The sequence below is a fragment of the Chlorocebus sabaeus genome, chromosome 1 (genome assembly GCF_047675955.1).
Source record: "Chlorocebus sabaeus isolate Y175 chromosome 1, mChlSab1.0.hap1, whole genome shotgun sequence".
NCBI lineage: Eukaryota > Metazoa > Chordata > Mammalia > Primates > Cercopithecidae > Chlorocebus > Chlorocebus sabaeus.
The window spans coordinates 9,305,364-9,329,977 of record NC_132904.1 but is presented as its reverse complement, the minus strand read 5'-3'; the positions used below and the strand labels follow the sequence as shown (position 1 = coordinate 9,329,977).

The 24,614-nt window shown below is 59.2% G+C and overlaps 1 protein-coding gene across 3 annotated transcripts; it reads right to left on the bottom strand.

Moving 5' to 3' along the window:
• Window positions 1-189: 189 nt before the first annotated feature.
• ATG2A (autophagy related 2A) lies at window positions 190-22,974 on the bottom strand. Of its 3 annotated transcripts, none has more exons than XM_007993221.3 (41): window positions 22,695-22,974; window positions 20,084-20,246; window positions 19,832-19,984; window positions 19,573-19,675; window positions 19,018-19,153; window positions 18,785-18,883; window positions 18,063-18,159; window positions 17,821-17,985; window positions 17,579-17,719; window positions 16,794-17,031; window positions 16,563-16,710; window positions 16,372-16,464; window positions 15,783-15,938; window positions 15,425-15,668; window positions 15,011-15,107; window positions 14,728-14,887; window positions 13,488-13,630; window positions 13,266-13,405; window positions 12,996-13,180; window positions 12,398-12,548; window positions 12,033-12,232; window positions 11,794-11,874; window positions 11,447-11,553; window positions 11,268-11,360; window positions 9,328-9,398; window positions 9,026-9,102; window positions 8,254-8,424; window positions 8,019-8,145; window positions 7,725-7,939; window positions 6,641-6,849; window positions 6,252-6,387; window positions 4,173-4,379; window positions 3,837-3,938; window positions 3,662-3,746; window positions 3,437-3,572; window positions 3,269-3,341; window positions 3,011-3,093; window positions 2,385-2,506; window positions 2,099-2,253; window positions 934-1,086; window positions 190-853 (listed from the first exon to the last, which is right to left on the bottom strand). In XM_007993221.3, exons 1-41 carry the CDS (start codon window positions 22,863-22,865, stop codon window positions 617-619), a joined length of 5,823 nt encoding a protein of 1,940 aa, XP_007991412.3. In that variant the 5' UTR covers window positions 22,866-22,974; the 3' UTR covers window positions 190-616. The 3 variants fall into 3 exon arrangements, with proteins under 3 accessions (XP_007991412.3, XP_007991494.3, XP_007991512.3); XM_007993303.3 differs by having other exon boundaries at window positions 12,996-13,156; window positions 22,695-22,973; XM_007993321.3 differs by lacking the exons at window positions 19,832-19,984; window positions 20,084-20,246; window positions 22,695-22,974 and having other exon boundaries at window positions 19,018-19,227.
• Window positions 22,975-24,614: the final 1,640 nt, after the last annotated feature.

Here is a 24,614-nt window from a genome sequence, read left to right as displayed (position 1 = left end):
AGCGGAAGGAGTGCAGGGCTGGGTGCCTCTGGGTCCCCCCTGTGCCCTGACCTGCTGGGCAAGGCCGGGAGGCGTGGCGACCCCTGGTGGTGACATGGGAGGTGCTGGGTGCAGAGGTGGGATCTGGGGCGGAGCTAAGGTCAAGGCTGAGGCCAGGGTTCGCAGGGACAGAGGATCTAAGAGGGGGGCTGGCGGTGGGCAGTTTATTCCACTTCATGCAGACACTGACCCACGCGCTCACGGAGCTTAAAAATGATACATCGAACCACACGGATGTCATCCCCTCCTCCCCCCAGACACAGAAAGACACTTGGCTGAGTGGGATGGGGTCCGAGGGTACAAAAGCCTCCGTCCTGGGAGAAGGCAGCGGTGTGGGCCCAGGTGGTGGGAGGGGCAGTGTCCTTTCTCCCCGGAGGAAAAGTGCAGAGCCAGGGCTAAGGCCCCAAGGCAGGGAGGCCCCTGTCTCACAGCAGATTGGCAACGGGCAGGCCGGGAAGGCATCCTTCACAGTGGCCATCCCCTGAGGGGCCGGGCCGGGCCGGACCCATGTGCTGCAGCTCTTGGGAGGCTCAGGAGCACGGTGGGCAGCACCTTCTGGGTGCCGGGCGCCCCAAGCTCAGTCTTGGGCACTGTCCGAGCGCCACTTGAGGGCGTGGTCCTTGTGGGCGTCGGGGACGATCTGGTTACGCATGCCCCCAAGCAGGCTGGACGTGGCCTCTGTGGCCAGGATGAGCGGCTTCACCACGGTCGGGGGCAGCTGGCGGATCACGCCGCCCACGGCGCCCGTCAGTCCCTTTTGCTCATGGCCCCGCGATGCCACGTCACAGATGGTCTGAGCTGTGTCCAAGATGCCCTGTGGAGGACAGAGGTCAGGGTGGGGTCTGCATGAGGAGATGGGCATGGGGGACTGGGGCAGGGTGGGGGCCTGGTCACCTCTCGCACTGTGTCGTAGGCCTTGGCCACACCCTCCCTCAGGTCGGCAGGCTGCTGGCCCCTGCGCAGCCTCCGCGCAGAGCGCTTGTCCTGCAGGGAGCGGGAGACAGGGGCTGCCGGGGACAGGATGTCATACACGGTCTCGGCTGTGGCCTGGGGGACATGGGAGCACTGGATGAGGACAGCTGGCTGGGGCACACATGTCGGCCCCAGGCCCCCAGGACAGTCTGAGACCCCGCCAGCCCTCAGCCTCCCCGCCTGTCACTGTGCTGGCCCAGGGAGTCCTGCTCAGCCTTACTTCCCACTTCCTCCCACTCCTCCCCACCTTCCTAGGCATCCGCCACTCCGCTCAGGGAATCTAGGAACATAGGACTCCTCCGGGCACTTCCTAAAATCTTCTTAACCCAAACCTCTCTTCCTGCTGACTGCCACATTCAGTAGGTTCCGCACGGCTGCCACAGCTGCACACCTAAGACTGACTGCTCCTTGTCTCGCCCCCCAGATGCCCCTGCAAGATGGTCAGGGAGCCCATCCTTCCTTCTGTCCGCCAGATCCTCTGCCCAGCACCTCACCTGGCATCACTCTTTCCCACCTGACTGAACACTCCTGGGGGCTCCCTGGTGACCATGCATACCTCCCGCCTCCCCTGGAGCCCTGCCGTCTGTCCTGCTGGGGTCTGAGCTTGAACGTACCATGCACCTGCACTCACCCCTTAGCCTACTAGGACCATCAGTCCCCTACAGAATTCATCTGACAACTGCCCATGAGACTGGCTCCCGGGCTTCCCTGGGGTCCCTCTGGCCTAACAAAGTGCATGGCCTGAAGGAACCAGGGCAGCCCCTGGGCCTCAGATTCTTAGTCTGCAAACATAGCCGTCCTCCACCCCCCTTTACAAGACATGCCATGAGCAGGAGACACGGTGGGCTCTGAAGGCCTGGGGGGCACTCCCACTCTTGCACAGGAACCCCTGTGGGCCTCGGGAGACCTGCCTTGGAGGCCCCAGGCAAGTCACTTAGCATCTCCATAGTTGTTTCTCTATAAAGTAGGGCTGTCATACCCAGACTGCCCACTCTCAGAAGACCTTTGAGGACAGAACCTGGAGCTGTGGTGCAGAGGGCTCCAGCTGCTCTGTCCTGCACAGCCCAGATGCAGGGCACCCACTCACCTGGATAGCCTGTACCAACCGGTTGCTGAGTTCCAGGGCGGCAGAGGCCGTGGATGAGCCGAAGGAGGCAGCCCCTCGCTGTAGCCCCCGCATGAGGCGGCCATCCTTCCTGTACTGCTCAATGGGCAGCCACAGCAGGTCCCGGAACCCTTGGACTAGGGGGAAGGAGCGCTCAGAGGCACCCAAGGCTGCCCTGCCCCCACCACCTCCTCTTATTCCCAGTGGCAGATTCTAGGTTGCCCAAGGGTAAAAGCAGTTCCAAGGGCTTCCAAACCCAGGCACTCACAGAGCTGGACAACCGAGTGCATGGGGCCCACGCCTCCCAGCAGGCCAGGCAGCTGGTTCTTGCGGATGTCCTGCAGCCACTCGTTGAGGGCATAGCCCAGCACCTTGTCCACACCCAGGAGCCTGGCAGGGCAGGGAGGTGAGGAGGCAGAAGGTGAGGCAGAGCCACACATGGAGGGATTGTGGGGCCAGGAGGACTCAGTACCCCTGTGGCAAGTCCTGTGGGCACTCCTACCCTCCCTGTGGTCCCACCCAGTCATGTGCAGAGGGATGTTGCCCAGGCTGGAGTGCAGTGGTGCGATCTTGGCTCACTGCAAGCTCTGCCTCCTGGGTTCAAGCAATTCTCCTGCCTCAGCCTCCTGAGTAGCTGGGATTACAAGTGCCCGCCACCACGCCTGGCTACTTTTTATATTTTTAGTAGAGACGGGGTTTCACCATGTTGGTCAGGCTGGTCTCAAATGCCTGAATGCATGAGCCACCATACCCAGCCAACTGCATCCTTTTTACAGAGGAGAAACTGAGGCCCTGAGAAGGGTTATGACTTGGTCAAGGCCACACAACCATTCAGGACCAGAACAGAGGAAAGATCAGGGACCCTGGAGAGAGGCTAGGGTGCTGGGGACTCACCCGTGCCTGCAACAGAGCCGCTTTAGCTTCAGCTCGGAGCAGTTGAGTTGGGCCAGGCCAATGAGGAGGCCAGCGAAAGTGCCCTGGGAGAGGGAGGGGATCCAGGTTTACCTGAAGGGACTCAGGGAGCCAGACAGCCCATGGGAGCCACTGGAGAGCACCCTGGCCCTGACGGTGTCTGGATGCAAGACCTGGCCCCCAGAGGGACTCAGCCACAGCTGACCCCACATGGCCACCCCATCTGACCGCCCCACTTACCACCTGGTCCATCGTGACGTGCTTGCCATGGTAATCCAGCCAGATGGGGACCTCAGACGTGAAGCGGAACTCTCTGGGTAGGGGAGCAGGAAGAGGGGGTTCTTTGCTCACTGGCCTGGTCCCCAGCAATCTAGCCCAGGAGCCCCCACCCACAGTCCAGCAGCCTACCTGAAGTAGATGGGCTGCTGGTCAGCAGGGGAGGGGCTGTGTCTACCGCCTGGGGCTTCCTGTGAGCCAGTTGTCTCTACGCCCTCGGCCTGCCCTTCCAGGGGACTGCTGGACTGGGCTCGAGTCTCGGGGCGAGCTAGGGGAAGGGAGGTCACAGACTGGAAACCTGGGCTGTCCTGGAAGGCAGAAGGCCCAGATGCTCCCCTCCCCGGCCCAGCCTCTCACCCTCAGCGGAGGACTCCCCTGGGACCACAGGGTTGACGCCGGCCACCAGGCTAGTGAAGAAGTCCTTGAGGAAGAAGAGGGCATCCTGCAGGGGAAAGGTCCGGGCGCGGATCAGACTCAGAGGCCTGGAGACAGTGGGGTCACCCTGGACTCTGCCCTCACTCGGACCACTCACCTGGTCCACATTGAGCCGCAGGGGCATCAGCGAGACGCGGAGACAGCACTCAGGCCCACCCAGGCTGGTGGTGGGGGCCACATGCAGCGCTTTGATGGTGAGCTGGGAGCAGAGGGTGAGTTCTGGATGCCTGCTGGGCCTCTGGGGCTGCAGCTCACCCAGTCACCCGGCCTCTGAACACGCTGTTCCCTTCGCTAACACAGGCCCTAGCTCTTACAGACAACCTGGGTGTTCGTGTGGGAATACGTGTATGTGTGTGAATCCGTGCACGTGTGAAGATGTGTCCCTGACGGTCCCATGCCCTGCCCCAGGGTGGACGGTGCAGGCCGCTCGTACCATGTTAGAGTGGGCGCGTCGTGGCATCCGCTCACTCGTGTGTAGGTACAGGAACTTGTTGATCTGGGAGGAGGCAAGCCGGTCTCGGACCTCCAGCTCCTGCACGATGAACACCTGACGGGACAGCGGCCGCTCCTCCAGCTCCTGGCCAGGGGCTGCAGGGCCTGTGACTGGCTCCGCTGGGTACACCTCGTGCTGGAAGCTTACCTGTGGGGTGGACAGAGGCCTGGCCAGGTGAACAGGGCCCCAAGAGGGAGGGAAGGGCTGGTCCAGACCCCTTCTCTATTCTTTTTTCTTTTTTTTTTTTTGAGACAGTCTGTCACCCAGGTTGGAGTGCAGTGGCACAATTTCGGCTCATTGTAACCTCTGCCTCCCGGGTTCAAGCGATTCTCCTGCCTCAGCTTCCCCAGTAGCTGTGCCACCACACCCAGCTAATTTTTGTATTTTTAGTAGAGACAGAGTTTCATAATGTTGGCCAGGTTGGTCTCGAACTCCTGACCTGAGGTGATCTGTCTGCCTCGTCCTCCCAAAGTGCTGGGACTATAGGCATGAGCCACCACGCCCAGCCCCAACCCCTTCTCTATTCTATGCCCAGCAGAGACCTGCCTCTCCCTCCAGACCTGCCCCTGCCCTTGCTTCCCATGCCAGCTGCACTGGTCTCTGCCACTCAAGGAGTCCAGGCCTGTTTTGCCTTCAGGACTTTGTTCTCGTGGCCCCTCTCCGTGGAGAGCCTTCCTTCCCCCTCTTCCTCCACACCTGCCGGCTCGCCATCAGGTCTCAGAGGCCCCTGGTCCCCTGCTCTGACACTCATCTCCCACACCCGATCTGCAGCCAAACCTGTGGCCAGCCCCCATCTAGGCTCTCCTGAACCTGCCCACGCTCAACAGCCCTCCCTGAGTGCTGCAGAGCCACGTCCCACAGAGGCCTCTCCTCAAAAGCCCTGAGACAAGAGACCCTCGTCTCTTGTAAGACCCAAAAGAAATATTCTGGGTCACTGGTTATGCACAGGCTCTGCTGCTCCTGGAAAGGCCAGGATGCTTCCAGCTTGCAGCTTTTTTTTTTTTTTTTTTTTTTTTTTTGAGACGGAGTCTTGCTCTGTCGCCCGGGCTGGAGTGCAGTGGCCGGATCTCAGCTCACTGCAAGCTCCGCCTCCCGGGTTCACGCCATTCTCCTGCCTCAGCCTCCCGAGTAGCTGGGACTACAGGCGCCCGCCACTTCGCCCGGCTAGTTTTTTTTGTGTGTTTTTAGTAGAGACGGGGTTTCACCGTGTTAGCCAGGATGGTCTCGATCTCCTGACCTCGTGATCCGCCCATCTCGGCCTCCCAAAGTGCTGGGATTACAGGCTTGAGCCACCGCGCCCGGCCCTTTTTTTTTTTTAGAACAGTCTTACTCTGTTGCCCAGGCTGGAATGCAGTAGGGCGATCTCAGCTCACTGCAATCTCTGCCTCTTGGGCTCAAACCACTCTCCTGCCTCAGCCTCCCGAATAGCTGGGACTATAGGTGCACACTACTGCAACTGGTTAATTTTTTTTTTTAGAAATGGGGTTTTGCCATGTTGCCGGGCGACCACCTCCTGCCTGCTTCTCTCACCACAGGAGCTCCAGATGGCCAGGCAACCACCCCTGAGTGTCCCGTCCCCACCCCAAACACACCTGCCTGGACAGGCTGGTCTCAAACTCCTGAGCTCAGGTGATCTGCCCACTTCAGCCTTCCAAAGTGCTGGGATTACAGGCATAAGCCACCATGCCTGGCCCCAATTTGCGGCTTTCACGCTGTCCTCTCTGCCTGAAGACTCTTCCTGGCTCACATCCCCACTTGTTCAGGTCTTTGTTCAAATGGTGCCTCTGGAAGAGGACTTTCCAGACCCTCCCCAGCACACCTGTCTCCTCCACCCCTGCAGACTCCCCTGAGCGCTCTTCACCATCGGACACACTCGACACAGCTTGGTCCCTGCCTGGCGTCCTCCACTACAAAGGCAGGGGTTTTCCTCTGCGTTAGTCATTGCTACACGTGACATCGAGAACAAGGCCCGTGGTTCCATGACACACATGTGCAGTGGGCACTCGCCACCCCACTCACCTTGCTGAGCTGGATCTCCATGAGGACATGGTGCTGCCGCCCGCTGCCCCCCTGCGTGCGCCATGAGTTCTGGGGCCGGTTGGGGCCAGAGCAGCGGGAAGGGGAGCCCCTGGGGCCCGAGAGGCCAGCTCTTGCCCTGGGAAGAGGGACAGGGGCCAAGCTGACTCAGAGGAACCCGATTCCCTCCCTGTCCTCAGCAGGCCTTTTAGCCTGGGACAAGAGACCCCCACTAGCCCCAGTCCTGGCAGGCAGGTGGGATAAGGAAGGACGAGGAAACTGAGGCCCACCTGGGGTGGATGGGGCTCAAGGTCTCCAGCTGCTGAAAGTCAGAGCTGACCAGCCTGAGCCCCAACCTTCACTAGCTGCCACCTGCACCCGCTCCTCCTCACCTGTGGCCGGGGTGGGGGCCAAAGTCTCGGCCCCCATATAGGTGCCAGACGAGGGAGACCTCACGTAGCACCACCCGAGTGCTGGGCACTGGGAAATGGGCAGGTGCCCGCAGCAAGTCCGAGCTGCCGATCGGCCGTGAGAAGTAACCGTCCCGCACAATGATGGGGCCGGGATGCAGCTGTGTCACCACAGGCTCCCCGTCTCGTGGCTGCAGGGAGGCCAGGTGGAGACGTGTGACACAGATGTTCGATCCAGCCCAGCTACCCCAGCTCCAGCTCCTGCTTCTCCCCTGGTCTCACTTCTTTTTTCTTTTTCTTTTTTTTAAAAAGACAGGGTCGGGTAATGCTTGGTCACCTGGGCTGGAGTGCAGTGGCACAATCACGGTTCACTGCAACCTCTGCCTCCCAGGCTCAAGCGATCCTCCCATCTCAGCCTCCTGAGTAGCTGGGACTGCAGACATGTGCCACCACATCTGGCTAATTTTGTTTTGTAGAGAGGGGGTCTCACTATGTTGCCCAGGCTAATCTCTCATTCCTGGACTCAAGCAATTTTCCCACCTTGACCTCCCAAACTGCTGGGATTACAGGCGTGACCCACCATGCCTGGCCTCCTCCCTGTTTTTGATGAAAGATGACACTCCTGGGTTGCTATCCCCAAGCCTATGCCTGAGTGGTCTGTTCACGAAGAGCCTGAGAGTCCCGGGCGCCTGCCAGCCCTGCCTCCTAAGACCTCAGTGAGTTCAGATACTCCCGCCGGCCCTTGCAGCCACATGGTTCTCCACCCCTCTCGCTAACTCCCCTCTCCTCTTCCTCCATTCCTTCAATGTCCCAGTCCCTCTGCCCAGAACACCAGGCTTCCTCTTCCTCTGGAAATCTACCCACTCCATCAAAGCCCAGCATCAGGGCTGCCTCCCTAGGGCAGCACAGACCTAGCACCGTGTCCCCAGGTGACGGTGACCACCTCCTGCCTGCTTCTCTCACCACAGGAGCTCCAGATGGCCAGGCAACCACCCCTGAGTGTCCCGTCCCCACCCCAAGCACACCTGCCTGGACAGCAAACCAGTCCACCCATCCCACCACGCACCGGGATGCCCAGGCCAGGAGCGTCAAGGATGCAGAACTCATCACTATCCAGGGTGTCTCCATCGCCCTCCTCTTCCCTTTCATCTTCCTTCTCCTCCGAGCACGACCCTAAGCTGCCAGCAGGGCCCCTGACAGGTGGTGAAGGGGGCGGGGCCCCACTCCGTTCACCTGGGAATAGGTAGACCGAGATGGGCGACGCCTGAGGGAGGTGGCCACCTATAGGAGAGAGGCCAGTTTGGAGAGGCGCCCACAGTGGGTGCCTGTGTCTGCTGTCCCCACAGCACCCCTACTCCACCTGAAGGCTGGGCCAGCTCCCGCAGGCTGCGCTCGGTGTCCAGGAGGGCGTCAGTCAGGTCGCGCTGGTTGATGAGGGCCATCTCCACTGGCGGGCACGAGGGCAGAGAGGCAGGACTCTCCGAGAGCTGGGCCAGGCAGGGGAGGAGCAATGAGTGAGACAGGACGAGAGCGGCCCCCAGGGCTCCCCCAACCCCAGGCCCGAGACTCTGGTAGCCTGTGTGGCCAGGCCTCACCTGTATCTTCTGGCCGGCGATCTCCGTGGGGCTGGGGGGCCGGGGTGGGGGATGCAGGTCACCCGTGCTCATTACGTACTGGAGCAGGTTGACCAGCAGGGCACAGGAGTCGGCGCAGCTGTGCACGTGTACCACGTTGTTGGAGCAGCGCAGCTCGAATAGCGGTTGGCTCTGTGGGCGGGGCGGGGCAAGCAGCTATGTGAGCACAGGGGCCGCTGCCTGCTGGCCCCACCTGCTCGCTGGGAGGGCACCGCAGTTCTGACCCCCGCCACAGGCAGAACAAGGATGGTCTCTCCTGGAGTGGATGTCCTGCCCAGTAACTCCAATGAAGAGGTGAGCAAACTGAGCCCAGAGGGTGAAAGGCGCTTGGCCCAGGGCCATCCAAGGAAGCAGGAGGGTGCCCACCCACCCTACCCCACTCCCCGTGAAGGGCTCTGCATGCCCAGCAAGGCAGGGCCAGTTATCTCCATCTCACAGGAGATGAACCCGGGGACCTACGAAGGCGGCTGACTCCCAAGGCCTTGCTGATGCCCTGGCTGCAGCGTCCTCTGGTGGCAGGACTGAAACCCATTCATTCATTCAGCCAGCATCAAGGGACCCCCCCAGGGCTGTACTGTGGCCCTTTGCAGGAGGGGTGCTAACTGCAGCCCAGGAAGGGCAGGTGTGAACTGTGTCCGGAGCCCGGGCACATGAGGGAGCAGTGGCCCCTAAAGAATCCCTTGGCCCCTGCACCTGCTCTGGCTCCAGGAGCCAGAGTGACAGCCTCACTTACCAGTTTGCCCTCGGTGCTCCCTTTCCAGGTTTTAATCACAAGTTCCAAGAGGTCAACATCCAAGACACAGACATAATCTGCAGCAGAGGCGAGAGAAAGGTCCTGTGGCCCCCTTCCACCCGGCCCCGGCCCCAGCACCTGGGGGAAGGATCCGGCTGATCCGGGTGTAGCCCCTGCTGTGCGGGCTATGCGTGGGAGCTAAGGACCCAGCCAGCAGCTGCGGGGAGACACCTGGCTGCTCTGGGTGTGGCCGGGGTGGTGGTCCCTCAGAGGGGAGGGAGCCCAGTCCCGGTCCTGCCCACCTCGCCGCAGGTCCAGGGTCTCCACCTCACACTTGTCGGACAGGTACAAGGCGGAGTCATCGAGGATGAACCTGGGGGGGAACAGGGCTGAGAAGGGCCCGGGCACCACTGCAGGTGGCAGCTCCACGGGAGCCGAGCAGAGGGGTCCCAAACCCACAGGAAGTGGTATGGACAGGCCCCTCCAGCCTCAGTGTTCCTGCCTGCACAATGGGCAGAAGGCCCAGACAGCAGGCAGTGGGAGGCAGGCGGCACTTGCAGCTCTCAAAGTGCCTGCAGTTCCGACACCTCCATGGGGCCTCATGACAGTCCTGGAAAGGGTGTCCATTTTTCCCCCTACTGCATTTGTGGTTCTTCTAAAATAAGTTCTCATTTTTGGCTGGGCGCAGTGGCTCACACCTGTAATCCTAGCACTTGGAGAGGCCGAGGCAGGCGGATCACCTGATGTCAGGAGTTCGAGACCAGCCTGGCCAACATGGTGAAACCCTGTATCTACTAAAAATACAAAAATTAGCCGGGCATGGTGGCGGGTGCCTATAATCCCAGCTACTTTGGAGGCTGATGCAGGAGAATCGCTTGAACTAGGGAGGCAGAGGTTGCAGTGAGCCTAGATCACACTACTGCTCTCCAGTCTGGGTGACAAAGTGAGACTCCATCTCAAAAAGAAATAATAATAACAAGGGCCGGGCATGGTGGCTCAAGCCTATAATCCCAGTACCTTTGGAGGCCAAGGCAGGCGGATCACGAGGTCAGGAGTTCGAGACCAGCCAGATCAACAAGGTGAAACCCTGTCTCTACTAAAAATACAAAAATTAGCTGGGTGTGGTGGTGGGTGCCTGTAGTCCTAGCTACTCGGGAGGCTAAGGCAGGAGAATTGCTTGAACCCAGGAGGCAGAGGTTGCAGTGAGCCGAGATCATGCCACTGCACTCCAGCTTGCTGACAGAGCGAGACGACGTCTCAAAAAAAAAAAAAAAAAAAAGTCCTTATTTTAAGGGTAACATAATAAAAACTCCTTTAAGATATTTTAGAATAAAGAAAATAAAAAAAATCATTCATCATTCCTAATCCCTAATTCTGAGAAAAACACCACACACATCACCTTCCAAACTTTCTCTACAGCTGCACACAGAGACACATATAAACACGCCTTCATGAGCTGATTTTAAAACGTACGTAGTCCTGTATCCCATTTTATTTGAGTAAACACTGTACTGTGGCATCTTCTTATATTTTATTTATTTATTTATTTAGAGACGGAGTCTCGCTCTGTCACCCAGGCTGGAGTGCAGTGGCGCAATCTTGGCTCACTGTAACCTCCGCCTCCCGAGTTCAAGTGATTCTCCTGCCTCAGCCTCCCAAGTAGCTGGGACTACAGGTGCCTGCCACCACCCCCGGCTCATTTTTGTATTTTTAGTAGAGACGAGGTTTCACCATATTGGCCAGGCTGGTCTCAGACTCCTGACCTTGTGATCCGCCCGCCTCGGCCTCCCAAAGTGCTGGGATTACAGGCGTGAGCCACCGCACCCTCCATCTTGTTATATTTTCAAGTGATTCTTCAGCTTCACCTTAATCCTTGCATGGTTTTCCACCTACTAGGTGGGCCATGCTTATTTGCTCGGGTTGTGTATCTAAACGTATCTAAAACTGATACGTTCTGACTGTTTTAACTTATACTACATAAGCATTAAATTCCACCTCTCTTATTCTCATATCCCAGGACAGCCCCTAGGCGTGAGATTACCAGGTCAGAGAGCACAAATGCTTATAAGCTCTGATCAGGAGGGTCCAACTGCCCTCCAGGAAGGCGGAAACAATCCACATTCCTGAGAACGGGATCATCACCCGAGTGCATATTAAAACCGAGAGTGTCAGAGGACACACAGCTGGGAGCCAGCTTCGGCCTGGCGAGGGTGGGGAGGCCCGGTGTGGGCGGCCTGCATACCTGAGCAGGAAGGTGGAGGTGTCCACGATGATGTTGCTGGACAGAGTGAAGGTCTCCGCGGTGATGAGGACACGCACAGGGAGGTAGAGTGGCCTGGGGGTGATACTCGGGCTGGGAATGGCTCCTTTTACCTGAGAGTCCATCCCCGTCCCCAGCCCCGGGCCCTCCCAGCCCAGTACCTATAGTCCACGGCGCAGGAGAACAGGTGTGTGTGCAGGATGGTGATGACCGTCGGGGGCAGGTAGCCCAGCACAGGGTCATCCAGCACGTCTAGGAACTCCAACAGCTTCAGAGGCCAGGGCAGGAGGAGGCGGTGAGGATCAGGTGGCCTCTTCCCTCCTCTAACCCCTCCCTGTCCTGGCCCCTGCCTGGTACCTCACTTTCTGCCCACTGTCTCCCACACCCCTTGCTCCGGCCAAGGTCAGCTGTGGCCCAGTCCATGTTCCTCCCACCTAGAGACCTGCTTGCCCAAAACAGAAGTCCAGAGTCACTGGGCCATGTGACTTCCCAGGCTACCCATGCTCACCTGGGAATGCCAGCTCTGCTCTGGCAGGGCCATGTAGTGGCGCAGCGTGGCTTTGTGCAACCGCAGTGTCACCAGGAACTCCTGAGGGTGGAGGTGCAGTCAGGGCAGTGCGGAGGCCAGCCCCACCGCGCACTGGGGCCCCACCACGCGCCGGGGTCCCACCACGCACCGGGGTCCCACCACGCACCGGGGCTGCAGCCCAGGCTAGCAGGAGGGGTGGCTGGCAGGCAAGCCCGTACCTTCACATTCTTGTGGGGGTCCAGGTGGATGCGCACAGCAGTGGACAACATGTGGGGGCCCCGGCCCTGGCCCTTGCGGCCCGAGGCTCCCCGCTCAGTCACCCCTTCCTCCGATGGGTAGATGGTCGGGGCCAGCTGAGCTGGGGGAGCGAAACTGGGCAGGTCCAGGTGACTGGGCAGCGGGTAGTCATCCACGGCCGCTGGGGAAGGGTCTCATGAGCCCCCTGACAAGCCGACTGGCTACCCACTCCACCCAGGGCCCACCTCCATCCTGAAAGCCCTCCAATGCCAACCCTGGCCCCCAGCGGTGACCTGCCCCACCGCCAAGCCTGGTCCCCAGCGGTGACCCGCCCCAGGCCTCACACCTCGGTGGTAGAGCGTTGCCTTTTCAGCTTCCAGGCAGAAGTAGCCGAGTCCTGGCTGGCCACAGTACTGGGAGACGCTGAAGAGGGTGCCATGCTCCATGTCCAGCACCAGCTCCCCGTGCACAGCCTCCAGCCGCTTGCCACCCTCATCCTGCAGAAGGAGCACACAGCGTGGCTTCCCCCGGTGCACTCAGCATCCCTCAAACCCTCCGGGGGTTGCTGGCTCCTGGAGCCCTGGCCTAAGGGGGTCAGCTCCAGTTTCCACCATGGACGCTGCTGGAGGCCCTGGATGGCACTTGCCTCTTCTGCCAGGAGAAAATAATCTCTGCCGGGTCTGCCCACTCTGCCTCCTTGGAGTGGGAATGGTGGGTGCGCCATGCCCATCCCGACTCCTAGCATGGTGCTTTACATACAGCAGGGGGTCAGAAGGAGCTGATGGGCTGTGATAGGATGGGCAGGCTGGCATGGGTGGGCTGGCACTGCCCACTTAGGCCTCCTGCTCTCCACATTCGTGACCTGGAGCTGCTCGTGCTGGTCTTGCTCTGCCACCAACAGGAGCTCTGAGGTTTGGGACCCACCTGCCCGGGGTTGCACTCACCTTGGTCTCACAGAGGGCTGTGATCCGCCCCTTCAGCACTGTCACCAGTGTAGAGAAGGTGCTCTGCAAGTGAAGACTTGGGGCCTCAGGGGCAGGGGGCTGTGGGCCACCTGATGCCCCCACTGAGAAGAATTGGGCATCCTCATCATCCGAGTCCGAGTCTGGGGTGAGATCAAAGCAGTTGGCTGGGAAGGAGACCGGGGAGGGCTAGCCTGGCCCGTCCCAGACCTGGGGGTCCTCCCTCTAGCCCAGCACAAGCACCTCTCATACCCAACTTGAAGGCTGACTTGCACATCTTAAAGCTGTCATGCCAGAAGCCTGAGGGGCCGGGGAGGCCAGAGGGCTGGGCGGCGGGCTCGGAGGTGGGAAGCAGGTCTGCGGGCTCCCACATGAGCAGGTCGTTGTTGATCCTGACATGGATGGGTGGACGGCAGGTAAGGGAGGCCAGGCCCACCCGTGTCCCGTCCCGCCCCGCTGGCCCTGCGTCTCCACCTGTTGTAGATGCTCTCGTAGACCTCCTTGCTGGGCAGAAAGATGTGGACACTGGGCAGGATCACTTCCAGGCTGCAGCGAGACAGTGCCAGGGTCCGGCTCTGGAACGCCCTCATCTCCTCAGGGTCTCCAGGGATCACCATCTGGACAGGGTGAGGGGGAAAGAGCAGGAGGGCCATCTTAGAGATGCTGGCTGGGGCCTGTCTCTGGTCTCAGTCCTGCCCTCCTATTGTTCATCATTCATTCATTCATAGGAGCCCTTCTCTGCTGGGGATGCACGATAGCCATAGGGATACAGTGCTGATGGCACACCTGTGCTGTTCTAAGGGTTTCAGGTATGTTAACTCCTTTAATCCCCACAGCAAGCCTATGACACAGGTCACGGTTAGGCTGGGCGCAGTGGCTCACGCCTATAATCCTAGCACTTTGGGAGGGCTAGGTGGGAAGAGCACTTGAGGTCAGGAGTTCGAGACCAGCCTGGCCAACATGGTGAAACCCTATCTCTACTAAAAATACAAAATTAGGCCGGGCGCAGTGGCTCACGCCTGTAATTCCAGCACTTTGGGAGGCTGAGGCGGGTGATCATTTGAGGTCAGGAGTTCGAGGTCAGCCTGGCCAACATGGTGAAACCCCGTCTCTACTAAAAATATAAAAATTAGCCAGGTGTGGTGGCGGGTGCCTGTAATCCCAGCTACTCAGGAGGCTGAGGCAGGAGAATTGCTTGAGCCTGGGATGCGGACGTTGCAGTGAGCTGAGATAATGCCACTGCACTCCAGCCTGGGCAACAAAGCGAAATTCTATCTCAAAAAAAAAAAAGAAAAAGAAAAAAAAGAGAGACAGGTCATGGTGCCCATTTTCCAGGGGAGGAAACTCATCTATACGTAACTCTTCAAGGTCAGGTAACTCCCCAAGGTGACACAGCCACCAAGTGGCAGAGCCTGGCCCTTAACTGCCTCTCCAAGTGGACAGTGCTGATCGACCGTTCAGGTGGGGTGGGACCTGATCTTTCCAATGGAGGACCCATGCTCCCTGTGGCCTACCCTCACCAGTGCCCTTTCAGAAAGACTCTGATTGGCTGGAAAGAATGGAAGAGCCGAAATCCTCACTGGTTTCGGGTCAGTTCATGCCCACCCCATGGGGTCATGCTGCCCTGGCCCGCAGCCACACAGGTGGCTCCTGTGGCAGGAACCCGGGCGGTGGGCAGGAGGGGGTCCTGGAAAGAGGTAGGGCCAAGCCTTACCTCCTCTGTCTCATACATGGTCCTCTTAGAGGAGAAGGGTGAGGGCTCAGGTTCCCGCAGCTCACATGGACTCTCCGCTGACAGCTCCAGCTCCTGTCCCTTCTCCGGGGCCACCTCCCACTGTGCGCTGCTGGACTCGGGGTTCACAGTCACCACTACCCTGCCGGGGCACAGGCCTGTCACTGGCCTGCAGGGTCCCCAGCACCCAGTTCCAAACTGGCCCCCTGCCACCCCCAGCAGTAGAACCCTCCTCTCCTGGGCCCCGTCCAGAGCCCCTACTTACTGGGGCAGGAAGTACTTGCGCCCAGTGCTCTTGGGGTCTAGGGCTTTGGAGACACGCAGGCAGGGGACAGGTGGCTTCTCTCCATCTTCATAGATACCTAAAGGGGGACGGGGAAGTGGGAGGGCTGTCATCACTGCTGACTTTTCCTATTTCTTCCCCAATGCCCAGGTCGGCTCAGAGCTGTGCCCCTGACTCCACACACACTGTGGTGGGCAGAGAAAGCCAGAGACAAAGGGTCCACCCTACCTGTTGGCAAGTAGGCCAGGGACCGGCAGGGCTGGGACCCCAAGAGCTGGTAAAGGCCTCAGCTAGGGGCTGCTCGGGTTGTGACTGGGCCCCTTCCATAGCCCCAAGCCCACGTCTCCTAGAAGCCAGGCCTCTCGCTCCAGGTTCTGTCACTCAGGGAGCTCTTACCATGTAGGTCGGAGCAGGTAAGTTCCAGGCGGGTGGGGACTGGGGGGCCAGGCCCACTGCTAAGCTCTGACCGGAACTGGGGCTCACTCAGCTCCAGCCGAAGTTGCTCAGCCCGCACAGACTGGCCCGCCCAGGGGTCCCGCTCAGGCCGCAGGTCAGCAATGGGGAAGCGCAGTCGCAGTGTAGCCCGGGGTGCGGAGAGCAGAAATACTGTCTGCTCCTCCATTGCCGGCAGGGGCTCTGTCTGCAGGAGGATTCCGGGTCAGAGCTGCCGTCAGAGCCCCTCCCACTGTGACCAAGAGCCGAAGAACCCAGGCCCTGCACCCAACCCCGGCCTGGCCCTGGCGGGGCCTCTCACCAGCAGGCCAGTTGGAGGCTCGGCAGTTACGGTGGCCAGGCGCAGTAGGGCAGCCAGCCGGTCCAGGGCCCCCAGTTCCACGTCTGCCTGGAAGTTGGCCAGGTCCAGGGCCAGTTCTGAGTGGCAATGGCAGGCAACTGAGCGCCGGGGTCGGCTCTGAGGGTGAGGGAGTTCAGGTTAGGGAGGGCTGAGTGGCACTCAGCGTGTGGGACAGGAAGGCCCTCGCTGGTAGTGGGAGAAGAGCTGGAGCAGGGGCCAGGAGGGCACCGAGGAGGCCGCCTGCCCCACCTTCACCCAGTGCACACAATGTGCTTGTTTATTTATAAAAGCCGCCCGAGATGCGCCTTTCTTAGCCACAGAGGCCCAGCAGGGGTTGCCATGTTGAGACAGGGCAAGGGCATGACCAGGCTAAGAGACTGGCATGGGAAGGGCCAGGCAGGTATTTGAGGGCCCTGGCATGGTGAGGTGTGGAGCACAGGGGAAAACAGACAGGGCTGGGCAGCAGAGGAGGCCATGGCAGAGGCCAGGGTGGGGTCAACACGCCATGGGGAGCAGTCGACAGCCTGGTGACCTGGAGCGGGTGGGTTACCTTCGGCACACGGCGCAGGGTCTGTGTGTGGCGCAGATGGGCGCAGGGCCGAGCTGAGGCCTGGGAGCCCAGGGTACCAGGAAAGGTCAGGATCTGGGGTGGGACCCAGGAGGCACACAGGGTCAGGCCTGGCCCCACAGCCACGCAAACCTCCAGACCCCGCCTCGCACACATTCTGCCTCTGCCCTCACCTCCGTGTACTCAGGCTCGGAGGTGCCCCTGGGCCACAGACACTCCAGCACCTCAAGCTGCCCAAAGCGCATTTCCATGCTGGTTGTCCGCCGACCCCGACTGCCTGTCCGCAGCTCCCAGGACAGCTGCACGGCTGTGCCCGTTAGCCTGCGGGAAAGAGGACAGGCATCAGAAGGTGCACTTAGGGAACTCCGATGGTCTCTCCTCAGGCCCTGGCCTCGGGCTTATACCGAACATGGCTACAGGGACAGGCCCTCTGGAAGCGTGGTCGAAGGTGGTGGAAGTCTCGGGAACCGAAGGGCCCATCCTTGGTGGCATCAAACTCGGTGAAAAAGTGCGTGGCAAGGTCAGGTGGTCCGGAAGATGGGGCAGACGTCTGAAGCAAGGTCAGGGTCACACCCCCCAAGGTCATCTTCAGCAGCGAGTCAGGGCGCATGGTGTCCAGGAGGGCATTGGGGGCCATCTTGCCTGAGAGGACAGAGGTTTCACCAGGGGCTCCCAAGAGATTCTGGGTACCCCAGGTGGAGCAATGGCTGCTGGGGGTTGGGAGGCCAAGTCTGCCACACCATGTGGCTCTGGCAGAAGGCTTGGTCACGCAGGGGTGACACCAGTGCCTCCAGTAGGCCAGGCCCTCTGCCCAGGCTCAACTGAACCCTCCACAGGGTGCTGGAAGGATAGGATGTGATGAAGCACCCAGCCTAGCACCCACCCACAATAAGCTCTCAATAAACCTGAACCCAAATATACAGCCTGGCAAAGGCCCATCTCACCATTCTCCTCCTATGGAAGAGGAAGCTGAGTCTCAGAGAGTTTAAGTGCTTGACTAAGATCAATGACTGAAAAACGTGGGCTCTGTCCACTATATCACCAGCTACTACCTCGTTTGGTCCCCAGGGAACCAAGTCACAGATGGTAGATATCCAGGCATCGCTGGGGGTTTCCTGACATCCCACAGCACTAAGGCCTCTTCCAGTCCTTCCTGTTCCTGGAGTACCTCCAGAGTGCTCCAACTCACCAGCTGGGTGGGCCTGGGCAGAGAGCCGGCGGGAGGCCATGTCACTGTGCACAGAGGAGGCCAGGTCTACATCAGAGAGGGACAGCTCAGAGAGGGCTGAGGCCGCACTGCTTGTGAGGCCAGCCATGGAGAAGAAGAGGTCTGTGGGTGAAGTGAGGAGTGTCAGGGACAGCCGGCCCCAGCCCCTAGGCTCCTGCACCCACACTAGCTGTCCCTCCAACCATGTCCGACTCCACACCCACCAGTGCTATCCAGGTTGAGAAGGGGGTTGGTAAGGGGGTCTGGGCTGAGGGGCTCAGCCACCACCCCGGCCTGCAGCTGCTGGTTCAGGTCCTGCTCAATCAGCCACAGGTCTTCGGCACCTAGCGGGCGGCTCTTGTTCAGCTTGTCAGCCAGGCCCTCGTGGTCTGCAGGGGAGGAGACTTCAGTCTGGGCTGGCTGGCCCTCCCAGCCACCCCAGCCCCATGCCACCCAGAGGCCTCACCTGTAAGGCTCACAGCGCTGAGCAGTTCCTGAAGGTGCTGGAGTTGCCTCGGGGTCAGAAGCAGGTGCAGGGAGCCCAGCTGTCCTGCTACCTCCAACTGGGGGCCAAGGGGGCAGCCATGGAGCCTAGGCCCACCACCCAGCTCCTCTAAGAGCTACCACCCGCCTGCCCTTGCCCTGGGAAAGCAGGATGCTGGCTGCCAAACTCAACTCTGTTACCAGCTAGCTGTACGAACCGGGCCACAGCTTGACCTCTCTGCCTCAGTTTCTTTTTTCTTTTTTTTTTTTTTTTTATGAGATGGAGTTTCGCTCTTGTTGCCCAGGCTGTAGTGCAATGGCACAATCTTGGCTCACTGCAACCTCTGCCTCCTGGGTTCAAGCAATTCGCCTGTCTCAGCCTTCCGAGTAGCTGGGATTACAGGCATGCGCCACCATGCCTGGCTAATTTTGTATTTTTTGTAGAGACGGGGTTTCACTGTGTTGGCCAGGCTGGTCTCGAACTCCTGACCTCAGATGATCCACCCACCTCGGCCTTCCAAAGCGCTGGGATTACAGGCGTGAACCCTGTGCCTGGCCTACAGTCTCAGTTTCTTTAGCTGCCAAGAAGGAAGTAAATCCCCCACTTGACATCCCCACTCTGGTCTGCGGATAATCAGCCTTGCTGAGGAGGAGGAGTCTTGAGATGGGGTACTCACCCTCCTCCCCAGGAGCCTGGGGACCCACCTTGGGGCCAGGGAAGGCCTCATTTTGCTTCAACTTCACCATCAGCTCCATGTACCCTGAGCAGCTGCCAATCTGCAAGAGGGGCTCTGCAGGCTCTTCCTGGGAGGTGGGAGGATACAAGAGGGGAAGGTTGAGAAAATGGGGTCAGAGATGGACGGTCAGGAAGGATGGGAGGGGGGTCAGAGAGCTCAAGGGATAGGAGACAGGGGCTGTGGGAATCAGAGCCCACTCACCTGTGCGGGGAGCTCCTCGTAGTACAGGCGGACCCCTGCCAGCTGCAGCACCTTGTGCAGGAAGGCAGGCGGCTGATGCACGTCCACCGGCGGCGCCTGGCTCGGGTCCCGCACTGCCTCGTCACAGTATTCCAGTCTGGAGAGTGTAGGGTCAGCCCGTGCCCTGGCCATCCCAGGCCTGGAGCCCCTCTCTCCACACAGTGCTCTGTTCTAGGGGCACGGGGTCAGGGAGCCTGGCCTGCAGAACTGCCCCATCTTACCCAGGCCACCCTGAACCGCCATGTCCAGCTCAGAGGCTCAGGCCAGCCCTTACTCCTCAGACCCTCAGCATCTAACTTGGTTCTTGGGGCCTCGGCCACTCTGGGCCTGTATCACCCAGCCTCTGGACACCAGTCCGGGCTCACGATACAGTCCGCCTCCCCAGCCCTACCACCACCGCGGCCCACCCAGACCTACCCTGCCTCTTCCCAGGAACCTAGGCTGTGGGTGGGGACCATTCAGCAGCTCCCACTCCCCGTCTTCACACCAGTCCACCCCAGATCACCCTGCCCTTACCTCTGCACACGGACCTCCACGGCCACACCACGTTCCCCATCACCCGGAGAGTGCTCCACCCTCACGACAGTGTCCAGGAAGGTCACTTTGATCCTCCGAAGCACTGAGGAGTCGGGGAGGGGTCTCAGGTCAAGTGGAGCAGCAAAAGGGAGGCAAAATTTCCCATCTGGGCACCAGGTGGCCATGCCGATGTCTGGAGCCCTTGTCCTGTGTGCCATGGAGGGGCAGGGGACAGGGCGGCCAGGAGGGGCCTGCTCACCAGTCTCAATGGTCTGGGCAAACATCTCCAGCCCCTCCAGGGGCTGTGGTGGCTCAGAGGGCTCTGGTAGCCCGTCCCGCAGACACTCCTGGGCCAGCTGCAGGCTTGTGGTCATGCATGAGGCCCAGCTCTGTGAGTCGGCAGCCCCTGGCACTGTAGGGAGAAACAGGGTCTCAAGGCAGGCTGGCTCAGTCAGGTCCTGGACACCCTGGCCCTCCCCACTTGCCTGCCCCCAGCCTGCCCTGCCCTCACCTGGACCCCGGCGGGGCTGCAAGGTGAGCTGGAGGCCGGACACGCGCACTGTGCAGTGGTCGGTGAGCAGAGCAGCCCAGGGCACGGCCACCTCGATGGAGCCCACGAAGCCTTCCACCAGCTCCAGCGGTGACTCCATCGACTCCAGCACCTCGTTCACAGACTGGGAGCAAGCAAGGGACAAAACCAGCTCAGGGAAACCCCAAATCCCACAGGCTGGCACAGGCTTACCTGGCCACAGTGCCTTGGAGAGCACCCTTGGCTTGCCCCGTCCCTCCACGTGTTATCTACAAGGTCCTACCTTTGCTCATGCTGTCCCCTGCTACAGGCCAGCCCCCCTACCCTATCACCCAAAGATGCCTAATCCTTCAAGCCAGAGCAAATGTTTCCCTCACCACTTAATTCAAGATAATATTTGCTGAGTACTTTCTACATGCTGACATTGAGACTAGATGGGTAAATAAAATGTCTTCATTCCCCAGCCAAGCTAGGCTCCAGCCAGGGACTCAGAGCAACTAGGATGAAACTGAGAGGTGAGCAGGTGCTGGGGGTTGGTGAGGGGGCCATGGGGAAGACGCCTAACCCAGCCTGGTCTGTCAGAGGAGGGGCAAACTGAAGAATAAAGGGAGGGGGGTAGGCGCTGGTAGAAGGTGGTGTGTTGCAGGCACAGGACAACATGGGTACATGTCTGGCAGAGTCTGGAAAACCCATGTTCACCCTGGGTGAGGAGAGTTTTCAAAGGGACAGTGTCCAGGAGAGAGGGTTTGACCTGATGCCAGATGGGACCCCCCTCAACCCCAAACACCTAGTGTAGCTGTACCTCTCTGTGAGGCACAAGGCTGAGCCCCTGGCTAAAATGTCCATGCTGGAGTTGTACCCCTGCCAACCTGGAAGCTCCTTGAAGGCTGTACCCCACCTGCTTCCCCCGTGACCCCAGGTGCCACCCAGAAAGGGCCTCAGTAAACTGGTTGGATCCAAGAATAAAAAAGCACATGGCAGAGCAGATGGAGTCCAAATTCCTCACCCAGAGACCCACAGCTCGGGAAACTGAGGCCTAGAGACAGGACTAATCTAGTCACCCAGTATACAACAGGGACTGAGACTGGGATCCGGGCCTCTCTCTCTTCAGGCCACTTCAGAGGTCCTAGGCACTCAGCTTCTTTGGGGGCCTTCCAGGTGGGGTCTGCAGGCTGAGCTGGGAGGAGAGGCTGGTTATCAAGAAAGCACCTGCATTCCACCAGGGCCCTAGAGAAGCCAATTCGACCCCCAGCAAGAGGGCAGGGAACACGAGTAGCGGCGTTTTCTAGAGCTGAAAGTAAAAAGGGGAAGCCCAGGGCTGGGTATGGTGGTTCACGACTGTAATCTCAGCACTTTGGGAGGCTGAGGTGGGAGGATCGCTTCAGGAGTTCAAGACTAGCCTGGGCAACATAGCGAAATCCTGTCTCTATAAAAATAAAATAAAAAAGGGGCAGCCTAGAAGTCTGGGCCGTCTTTCAGGCTAGCCTTAGAGGCTAAGGTTACAGGTCAGAGAGGGCTTCCTACACCATAATTCACAGACAGCAGGCCACTGGGAGGTGCCCCCAGTTCAGGGCCGAGGCTTATCCTACCCCACATTTGCTCACCAGGGCCTGGCCTACCCCTAAAGCCTAGCTCTTCCATCCAGATTAGCAGACCCCTGAGTCCAGCCACAAAACTGAGAAGTCCCTGCCTCCATGCCCACCCCTGCTGCTCTGGACCTGGTGGATTGACCAGGATGCGCCTCGAATTTGTGGCTCCTTCAAAGCTCCCCAGGTCAGCTGAGCTGTGAGTCAGGGCTCCTCACCATTCCCAGCCTCAAGTCTCTGACCCAGACCTCACACCTCTTGGCCTCCCTGGCATCTCCCTTGGCCTCCTCCAGGCTTGAAGCCAGATCTCCCGACCTTTCCTCGAGGGCCCCCCTCGAGGCAGGGACACTGACCCCGGTGGGTGGGTGGGAGATGTGGGTGGGGGCCATCCAGTCCCTCCCTAGACACCCACTTAGCCCATCCCACTCTCCCAAAAACAGGAAGTAGGCAGCGACCCAGGCACACGAGGTGTTGATCAACACTGGTGCTGACGCGATTGTTGACATACACATCCAGTGGTTTGTTGATCCCACCTACGGGCCCAGGACCGTGGGGTCAAGAGGTCAGGGCACATGATCCACAGGTGTCCTCGCCAGGGCTCCGGACCCCTACCAGCTTCCCCGACCAGCTGCACAGGCCCAAGTCTGTCACTGCCCTGGCCCAGCTCGGTTCCTATGCCACCTCCCCAGCCCCTCCTCGGCCACCCTCCTTAACTCAGCCCCCAAACTCGACGAGTTTGTCTTGCATTCTCCAGACAGGTGATCTCGCCCTCTCCAGCCTCAGTTTCTCCTCCTGTGGAGATGGAAACCCCTTCCCACTCAGTTTCTGGCTCTGGTAAGGAACTGAAGCAGCCAGCCGGGGTGCCTCTGACGCCTGGAGAGGGCAAGATTCCCCTGGCCTCTCTACGCCCGGTGCCTGATCCCCCCGGCCCAATCTTTCCGCAGGGAGCCTCAGGTCGCTGCGCTCCCGCCCTCCGCACCTTCCTGGCCTCGGGCCTGGCTTCTCACCCAGATTTCCAGGTGGATGTCTCGCAGGGCAACGCTGCCCTTGTACAGATCGAGGCTGAGCTGGTCCAGGCTGAGGTGCTCTTGGAAGAAGTGACCTAAGTAGTGGTGCAGCAAGTAGCGGCAGACCCGCTCTTTCACACAGTTTGACCATGGCCACAGCCATCGTGACATCTCGGAGACCGCCGGGGCCGGGCCGCCTCCGCTTGCCGCCCGCCGGCGATCCCCGTCCGGCTCTGCTGTTCACTAGAGCCCCCGGCTCGCCCCGCCGCTTCTCTAGGCGCCAGGCCGCGCCCCCGGACGCCCAGCCACGCCCCTACGCTCACTGTCATTGGCTATTGCAAAGGGTGAGGCCTACTGATTGGCTGCGCGGGGCGGAGCCTTCGGGCGCGAAAAAGGGACTGGGCTCTCTGCATGATATAGTGCCCTCAATCATGATTTACGCTTGCGTAAAATACTGTGTGGGCGGACCTTTAACCTTCCTTCTACAGGCTCTGGGAAGGCTGTTGCTCCAGGTGCCGGCCCCGCAAAGGAATGCGCATGTGCTGATTCGTCCAACCACTTTAAGTGGTTGGGGAGGATTTAAAGGTACAGTGTCCCATCAAACTTCGCAGAAGCCTTCCCCAGAGGCATAAACTCAGTGCGCGATCTTAAGCGCGCATCTGTGGAAACAATTAAGTGGGTAAACATTTGCATTTTGCAAAATCCTTTACCACCCTTTATCTCATTGAGCCCTCTTAACAATCGTTCAAGGTAGGGATTATTGCCACCGCTTTACAGGTAAGAAAAGAGATTTAGACACAAGAGAGACCCTGCCTCAAAAACAAACAAAAATACAGGTTCTGAGTCCATCACCAAGGAAGGTCTTTTTTTCCCTCCTCATCCCGGAATGCTCAGCGGGAAATTAACTGACCCTCCCTTCTCTCTGCCGTGAATCAGGCCTTAGGCACCTCTCTGGAATAATAATAGCTTTTCATATCTCTAGTCCTAAAATCAAAGAATGGATTCTGCCTCCTTTAAGCAGGGGGGCATTGTTTTTGTACAGCTTGTGAGCTAAGTATGGTTTTTATGTTTTTTAAAAGGTTAGGGAAAAAATCAAAAGAAGAATGAACATTTCATGGCATATGAAAATCATATGGAATTCACATTCCAGTGTTTATAAATAATGTTTTGATGTCACACAGCCATGCTCATTTGCTTAAGTTCTGTCCAGGGCTGCTTTCTTGCTACAAGAGCAGAATTCAGTACTTGAGACAGAGGCCTGCAAAGCCTAAAATATTTGTTTTCTGGCCCTTCACAGAAAAAGTTTGCCAACCATTGCTCTGTAGTGGGCGGCCACACAAAACCTCTTACATCATGGGCAACTTCAGGAACAGCCATAGATAATTATGTTTCTTTTCTTTTCTTTTGAGACGGAGTCTTGCTCTGTCACCCAGGCTGGAGTTCAGTGGCACAATCTTGGCTCACTGCAACCTCTGCCTCCTGGGTTCAAATTATTCTCCTGCCTCGGCCTCCCGGAGTAGCTGGGATTACAGGTGTGAGCCACCACACCCGGCTAATTACCATGTTGATCAGGCTGGTCTCGAACTCCTGACCTTAGGTGATCAGCCCGCCTTGGCCTCCCAAAGTGTTGGGATTACAGGCATGAGCCACCGCGCCCAGCCTATGTTTCTATTTTATTTTTATTTATTTATGTATTTATTTTGAGACGGAGTCTTGCTCTGTTGCCCAGCCTGGAGTGCAGCGGTACAGTCTCAGCTCACGCAACCTTCCGCCTCCTGGGTTCAAAGGATTCCTGAGTAGCTGGGATTACGGGTGTGAGCTACCCCGCCTAACCTGTGTTTCCATTTTAATCTTACTTGGGAGCTGGACTCTTAAATTCTAACGCCAAAACCCAGCCTGAAGCAAGGGCAACCACCCTGG